Source organism: Sebastes umbrosus, chromosome 3, assembly GCF_015220745.1.
Source record: "Sebastes umbrosus isolate fSebUmb1 chromosome 3, fSebUmb1.pri, whole genome shotgun sequence".
In the NCBI taxonomy this organism is placed as follows: Eukaryota; Metazoa; Chordata; class Actinopteri; order Perciformes; family Sebastidae; genus Sebastes; species Sebastes umbrosus.
Window position 1 is genome coordinate 21,243,741 of NC_051271.1, and position 8,891 is coordinate 21,252,631.

An 8,891-nucleotide genomic window follows, 5' to 3' on the forward strand; every position below is an offset into this window, starting at 1 on the left:
TTGCTTGTTAACAGCGACACCTGTGGCCGTTAAGTCAACGAAAGTCAGCGTCGGGCTCGCGCTTGTGCTCGCTCTAAATAGACATGAACGAGCATCGCTCAAAACAGTGAGGCGAAACACGTCAACTAAAACCACAATATCACTCTATATTTCACCTGCTTGGCTGTAATGTAAGCTGACCAGATGAAGGTCTCTCCATGCATTAGTGCTGATCATAGTGTTGGCTTTTCCTGCCTCAGCCTCCCGACCGCGGTCCAAGGGAGACACCGGTACCCGGTCGGAGATGATAACGTTTCTCGCTGTGGAGCCCCGCCACTTCACAAGACACGGGAAACCTCTGTTGGTCTGGAGGAGCTGCAGCAGTTATCTCTGCACAAACGTCCACTGTACATTCACTAGATATTCTCAGAGCTAAACTAACTCTTCTGCCGTGTGTAGAGGTGGAGCGAGCTGAACGAGCTGAACTATTTAACAGACGGGCTTCACTAGATAGAACTTTGAGGTTTTGGTGCTTCTGTGTAGTTTGTGTTGGAGTCTGAGTCTGAACAGCGTAGCCACACGGGAGCGCACATGGGACACCGACCCGGATTGATTTATACGTGTAAGAAGTTACAAACAGTCCGTTTAATTAATATTGAACAATTTATATTTCCATAAGGCTTTTGATTGGCATTGGCTATTTATCTTTGCTTATGACACGGCTGTGTTGAATACTTGATTCTGATTGGTCAATCACAGCGTTCTGCGGTCTGTAATTTCTTTATAACAGACCGTTGCTATGTATAGCAGACCGTTGCTATATCCGCAGTTCTGATGTCGGACTCTGGCGGACCGTTTTTGTGTCAAATTATTTATTTTTGAGTAAGCAGACATTTAATAAGCGGGATAATGTACAGCTAGCGGGTCATTGTTGTGAGAGAATCCCCTTCAGGGCGATGAGAGTCCACCATTTGTGCAGGATCGCCATGTCGGGGTTTTTTTCACAACAATGACCGGCTCGCTGTACGTTATCCCTCACTTAAATTAGGATTGTTTTTCAATTTACTATCACAGTTTATATCCTACAAAAGAAGGCTGCAAAAACACAATAAATACTCAAAAGCTACAAAGGAGATGTTGGTTTTTTTTTTATTTGCGTGTTCAGTCTATGTGCCATGATTCCTTTGTGTACTTTAAAACATGTTATTATTGTGTGCATTTTGCTGCAATAATCAATTAATTAATCAATCATCAGGAAATTCATTATCAAGTGTTTATGACGATTGCTTTTTCTGTTTTGTATCATCGATCTCTATTTTATAATATTGTAAATATAAAATCAAAAGAGAATAATTAAGGATAAAGTGCATGAGTTTGAGTAATGCAAGTTTTTGGAAATAGCATTATTGATGTAATTGTGGTAGTGCTACAGTAGTAACAGTACATTTGTCTTTGGACTGTTAGTCAGACAAATCAAGCAACGTGAAGATGTCACCTCGGGCTCTGGGAAACTGTTTGGTACTTTTCACTATTTTCTGTCATTAATCACAAAAATAATCAACAGATTGATTGATAATGAAAATAACTGTCAGTTGCAACTCTACTGCAAACCCAAGCAGGTAATATTAGATTGCGTGTTTCTATTACAGAGCACCAAAGTATATAGAGCTACGAAAAATAAATCCCATAATCAACTCTGCTGGGAGAAAACAAATCCTACAACAGAAAATGAAGTGTGAGTAAAGCAATTAATTTGATTAATTTTATTTATTAATGTATTTCAGAGTGTGTTGGACCATGTTATCGATGTATTTACTCATGTGTTTATTAACTCAGTTTTGGTCCTTCATATAAAACTGCCTCACTTCCTGTTTGGTATCTGCTGCTGCTGGCTGACTTGACGCAGCAGTTGGGGTGTGTCCACAGTGCAGCAGAGAGGAGATGGAGGGAACCTACAGCATAATAAACTAACACTTTCTCCATCAACACACTACAACAGTGTCTACAGAGGAACACCAACAGGGAAGATTCACATCTGTGATGCTAGAAATATCTGAGCCTGAGCAGTCGAAGATGTGTAGAAGTGTGTCCATGTGTCAAAAATGAACAATATCTTATTAATACAGAGGCTTTTATCATGATCTGATGAGAATGAAGCATTCTTTTTAGAGCTGCAACGATTAATCGATTAGTTGTCGACTATTAAATTAATCGCCAACTATTTTGATAATCGATTAATCAGTCATTTTTTAAGAAAAAAAGTAAAAATTCTGATTCCAGCTTCTTAAATGTGAATATTTTCTGGTTTCTTTACTCCTCTATGACAGTAAACAGAATATCTTTGAGTTGTGGAAAAAATACTACTTCACACAACCAAACTCCTGTTCAAATAGGTTCATTTATTTATGATAAAAACAGAAAACATATTCAAGGTTTCTTGTTGTAAAACCAAAACAACATTTATTTATTTATTTGTACAGTCTTAAACAAAATAGGCTTGAACAACCTGGAAGTGCCATTATGAGCCAATCCCTTTTCATCAAAAAATATACATGGATTTGCGTCAAACATGCCTGACTTGAGTTTAGAGAGTTCCCGCTGAGATGCAGCGTCACTCTGACTCAGTTTAACTAAAGAGGAAGCGCTAAAGTGCTCAGACATTCAAAGGTAAACGAAAGCATTTCACAAGAAGGTCATTATCATTCAATGACCAAGCAAGGCAACGATCAAAATGAGGATGTTAACAGTTTTTATTCAGCCAGCAGCTGTTGACAGAAGGAGCAGACAAAAATACTTCTTTTGCAAAAAGGCACAGAAGACGGACTGAAGTCAACATGCAGTCCGATTCAGAATCAGTACAAGTGTGTGTGTGTGTGTGTTTGTGTGTGTGAGAGAGAGAGAGGGGAAAAGCAGCACTGTTTGTGTGTATGTCCAACCCACTGTCTCCTCCCTCCTCCGGACAAACCAGGTGAGTGTATGAACCGTAATGGTATAAACTGAGAGTGGTTTACTGCTCCTTCTTGTCTCCCTGTTTCTGCATGTACTTGTTGTACTGGTTGTCCGTCTTCAGCAGCTTGTCCCACCAGGTGAAGGTGGACGAGTAGTTACCCGTGAAGTTCATGTGGTGAAAGTCGTGGAAACGGGTGCCGGCGTAGAACGGGATCAGGTGGAGCGGGTTCAGAGGGATGTCGTAACCACTGAGAGGGAGCGAAGAAAAAATAGGGATTCAGAAGTCTGTCATTCAAAGAAATCAACACTAGTTGTTCTGTGTCAGATATTAAAGGTGCAGTTTGTAGGATTTGGCGGCATCTAGTCAATCAATTTTATTTGTATAGCCCAAAATCACAAATCACAATTTTGCCTCAGGGGGCTTTACAATCTGTACAGGGTACGACACCCTCTGTCCTTTACGGTGCGACACTCTCATCAGATGAGGAAAAACTCCCCCAAAAAAAACTTTTAACAGGGGAAAAATAAAAAATGGAAGAAACCTCAGGAAGAGCAACAGAGGAGGGATTCCTCTTCAGGTGTGCAATAAATGTCGTGTGTACAGAGTAACACCATAATGAAAATACAATTTGTGGTATTGTTTATGCCACCTCATGTCTTTTGAGTTATTTTTTCTGTATGTGCATACAAGTCTTCAGTATACATGTATGTATGTGTGTATAAAATAAAGGCAAAATATAAATGTATTATAATAATAAATATCTCAATAGGGATGAGTTCTATGTGACCTGATAATATGATAGTAACATCTGGTGTTCTCTGTGGCCCTCTAGTGGTCGACGTCTTACATTACTGACAGAGTTGACACAATGAGGAAGTGTAGTACTATCGCCTCACTGGCTGTTGTAATCGGTGATGTAATTGCTGCTCTGCTTATCGAATACTTAAAGTAAATGTTTGCTCTCTTTAGAGTCGTACTGATAAACGGTCAAACAAAGCTCTATTTCTACCTGCAGAGAGGGAAGGAAAGGGAGTAGAGAAAAAGTGTCCTACCTGTGGACGTCGATGGTCTCCAGCAGGCGGAAGGACACCCAGGCCCACAGGAAGAAGACGTGGTTACAGAAGATCATGATGCCAATGAAGAAACCAGCTCCCAAGATGAGAGTCTCAGCAGGATGAGCGTATTCTGCCTGCATGCCGAACGGAGCCTAGGAGGGACAGCGGAGACACTGGGATGAAGACATGTGCATGTGCTTGTGTGTGTGTTTATGTGTGAGAGCTACAACATCATTAATAAGTAACTCTTCAGTAAAGAGCTTAACCAGAGAATGTTGTGCTTATTTATCTTATCATGTGTGTGTTGTTCTCACGGTGAACTCGTGGTGGACTTTGTGGATGTATTTGTAGATTCTGCGGTGATGCAGCAGGCGATGGAGGAAGTAGTGCCACGTGTCTTCAACAACAGCACAGCCGAAGCACTGAGTCAAGACGTACGGCCTGAAGAGAGAGGAGACGAAGACGAGAAGAGAGAGGAGACGAAGACAAGAAGAGAGAGGAGAAGCACACTGAGTTATTAACTAACAGAGTTTACTGTTGGATCCCACTGAAGGTCCTTAGACGAATGGTAGCAGATTTCAGATTCAGATTAATTCTTTATTGTCCTCTATAAGTCAGAAAAATAGACAAAATAATTCTTAATCAATTAAATGGACGACTTCTGATAAGGTAATGCAAAGTGAGTTTGCAACAAGAGACAAAAAATACATTCATATATGTTGCATTCAAACCTTGTTTTGGATGATTGCAAACACACGTGTGGCAGTTGTATAAATACTCTACTCTATATCTAGGGTGCTTTGAATATGACGCGTTCAGGTCTGTTTTATTGAACTTCCACTGACCAGCGCGGCATTGAGTCCCAGTCATACGGGATGTTGAAGAATTCAGTGAAGTAGTAAGTCCCACAGATCAACGGCAGCTGGATACAGAAATGGTTGAAGAGCAGCATCTTGAAACATCTCCACTGTTTCTCCCACGTCTCTGGCTTGTCCTACACACACACACACACACACATACACACACAAGGTTTATTAAATAATAATGTCATCTTAGATTCTGAAAATAAAAATCATAACAACCAAAAAAAACCCACACACACCTGTTGGATCTTGTATTTCTGCATGAAGGGCATGAACTGGAAGAGGAAGCTAGGCAGGCAGAACAGGAAGTAGATGAACTCGTGGACGATGAGCGACCCCCAGGTGGCAATCTGGAACTTGGTGTAGTTGTCCAGCATGTAGCCCCAGGCGTGTTTCAGTGAGGGCTGGAAGGGGTTTTCTGGCAACACCGCGTCTACATACTCCGCCGCCAGGTAGGCAGAGCTCAAGATATCTGCCGTGCCGTTCACCTCCATGATGGACAACGCAAGGTGACTGCAGGTCTGGAGAGAAGACTGGGAAAACAGGAACACAGTGTTACACTCTCAGACAGGATGTATTATTACAGCTACGGGTGGACAGATAATACTCTCAGTCATGTTAGTCCACTACAAGTTTGTCTTTTCAATAAAAAAAATGATAATGTGAAGAAAGGAAACTGGATAGTCCATTCCACTTATAGCAGAGACATCATAAAAAAACAATAGATAATAAAAACTGCCATAATATGATGAATTTAAAATCATTATTACAAAACAATTAACTTTTACACTCCAATCTATCTCACTTTTAATCACCGTTTACAATGTGTGCTAATTATAAACCATCAAAAGTTCAGAATATTTAGTTTGCAGCACATATTCAGTTTCTAACTGAGTTATTGTAGTTTGCTACCACATTATAATGCAATGTCTAATCATGATATAGTAATAAATACTTTTTAAACACATTTTATGAATATACAAATACACTGAAAATATAATCAAACACTGAACTTATAGACATTTATTAATCAATTTTTTTTCCCCTTTGTAAATCGAAATGTGAACTACTTAAAACTACACCAAAACACAGACGCCTTTTAAAAATTACATTAATTATCAGCAAATTAAATTTAGTAAACTAAATACTATTTGAAATAATAAATGCTATTTACAAGCATGCAGAAACATGACTAATAGACTGTGATGTAAGAACTATTCAGTTACTTTATCTAAGTAAAATCTGTTATAACACCACGTAAAAGTGAAGAAGTGTTATCAGCAAGTGTTATATTACATGATTAGATTATTATCGGTGCATTAACATATTTGCAGCATTTTAAATGTTGCAGCTGTCGATGTGGATCTGTTACCTACTTTATATAATGTTGGATAGTTTAATCTATAATCATGCATAATATTTTATAAATGGACAATAGCTTTTGTATGTAAAATCTGAATCTGCAAAGTAACTGTAGTTGTAATATAAATGTAGCGCAGTAAAAAGTACAACAGAATTGTAGAGTAGAAGTAAGTAAAAATAAAAAGTATCGTTACATGTAAATACTCCAGGAAATCAGGCTTCAAGTACCATCAAATTGTACTTGATTGCTGAGTAAATGTAATCCTCCACCACTGCAGAATTTTAAGACATTACACCACTGAAATACATAAAGTAATTACTAAACTCATAATTTAACTCATTTAGATCACAATTTACACTGTGCACTTATATTAAGTGATTATAACATCATATAATGATCTCATCGTTAATATTTACTCCTTTTACAGGTGTTAATGTGTTTTTATTATTGCTTTGAAGAAAACTAATGGTGGTACACTATGACAGAATACCATGTACCTATTGGTCTGTCCAAGAGGTGGAATGTAACTAAGTACATTAACTCAAGTACTTACTGTAAGTACAATTATGATGTACTTGTACTTTACGTTACTTTATACTTTTACTCCAATCCATTTAGAAAGCAAATATTGTACATTTTACTCCACTTCATGTATTTGACAGCTTTAGTTACTAGTTACTTTGCATATTTGGATTAATAATAGAAAATAAGAAAAATCAATTAATACATTATGATGTTTTTAATCACAGGTTAAGTTACCCAGCAGTACATAAAGTACTTAAAATTAACCCAACTTGTTTATTTATTTTGCCCAATTTAAGACTATACAACATAACAAAAAATAAATAAATGAATAATATACAGTGCAGGAAGAGGCAAAAAACCCACTGGGCTTATCTGAAGCCTCCACCTAGAGACAAGATTAATATAAAGAAACAATATGACTACATAATAGTGATAACAAAACAATTAGGACAATATATATATAATAACAACAATAACAACACAGTAAATATATATTAAAAAAAAAGACAAGTGTGTGTGTTTGTGAGGAGGATATTGATTTAAATGTCTATAAAGATTTCTGGGCAATCGTAACCAAACAACATTGTGAGTGGGAAAAAAATAAAAAACATAAAAACAGATACATGGACAACATGGGGAAAAGCAATTTGTGATGTACACATGCATCACTAATTATAATCCAATAATATATATATTATTCTGAAGTGGGCCATTCTGCATAATGAGTACTTTTTTCTTTTGATACTCTAAGTAGGCCTATATTTTAATGCTAATACTATAGTAGTATGTAGTTTTACTTCAGTAAAAGGTCTTAATACTTCTTCCACCACTGCCAATAAATATTATTTGAATCAATAAATTGTGCACAGAAGCTGCAGAATCACACTGTTAGTGCACCAACTTAAACAGCTCAATGAAACAAGCAGACAAACACTCACAGCCGCCAAACATTTCATTGCATCCCTCCAGTATAACTGGACACTATTTCATGATTATTAATGAACTATTTATGTGTTTTAGAAAACAAAACAGGACAACATGTTCCCAACTTGCTGCTTCTCGACGTCTGCTTCTATTCCTCGCTCAAATACATAAACAACAGATGTACTTTATCAATCGCTGCTAGAATAGATCATCTAAATATCTTATATTCAGCTCAGGACGGTATAAACTCACCTTTCCGTGGTACGTGCCGTCTACCTGAGAGCTCAGAGGCGGCCGGCCGGGTGAAGTACAGTCATATGGAGCGATCTGATTGGTCGAGAGGAGAGCAGAGTGACGTCAGGGGGCCGAGCGGCCTCGCTGATTGGTCCGCTGGATGGAGCGATGATAGTGAGACTGTATGTTTCTACAGCGACAGCCAATCAGAGGCGAGCTCTGCTTTCATAACCTGCGCAGTGATGATGGGCTGTGTGAAGAGAGGGATGGGGTGGTCAGGAGAACTTTGAGTCATAATGCACATACATGTGTGTCTTCCGGCTCACATTTACATTTGTGACTTCAATGTCAACTTTGGAAATGGTGTAGAGGCTTTGAGACAAATAAACTGATGTATAAAGTTTAAAACATTTAAAAAAAAATGATCATTGCATTCAATTAAAGCACCACTAAACTGATTGTGAATTATATTTCCTGTTCTCACTGTTACTCCTGCTGGTTTACAAACAACTAAATGGTTTAGGGCCAAAATACATTTCTGATCTTCTGCTATGTTATGAACTATCCAGACCTCTCAGGTCATCTGGATCAGGTCTGCTTAGTGTCCCCAGAGTCAGAACTAAACATGCAGAAGCAGCGTTCAGTTTTTATGCACCAAATATTTGGAACAAGCTCCCAGAAACCTGCAGGACCGCTTCAACTCTGAGTTGTTTTAAATCAAAGCTTGAAACTTTCCTGTTTGCTGCTGCCTTTTATTAAACCAGATAATGATCTTATACTGCACTAGAGCGTTTACTCTTGTGTGTTATACTCTATTTTAGAAGTCCTAGTTTTTATTTTTAGCTTGTTTGTATTTTCTAATCTTTAATGTTTTTATAACTGTTTTAATTATGTCTTAATGTTCTTTTGCATTTTGTCTTAATTTTCTTGAATGTTTATGTAAAGCACTTTTAATTGCCCTGTTGCTGAAATGTGCTATACAAAGGAAACTGCCTTGC

At 37.9% G+C, this 8,891-nt stretch overlaps 1 protein-coding gene across 1 annotated transcript; it reads right to left on the minus strand.

Moving 5' to 3' along the window:
• Positions 1-2,412: 2,412 nt before the first annotated feature.
• Positions 2,413-8,023, minus strand: msmo1 (methylsterol monooxygenase 1). Its single transcript, XM_037765912.1, has 6 exons — positions 7,912-8,023; positions 5,087-5,380; positions 4,830-4,978; positions 4,299-4,425; positions 3,982-4,136; positions 2,413-3,176 (listed from the first exon to the last, which is right to left on the minus strand). Exons 2-6 carry the CDS (start codon positions 5,339-5,341, stop codon positions 2,987-2,989), a joined length of 876 nt encoding a protein of 291 aa, XP_037621840.1. The 5' UTR covers positions 5,342-5,380; positions 7,912-8,023; the 3' UTR covers positions 2,413-2,986.
• Between the last annotated feature and the right edge of the window lie 868 nt (positions 8,024-8,891).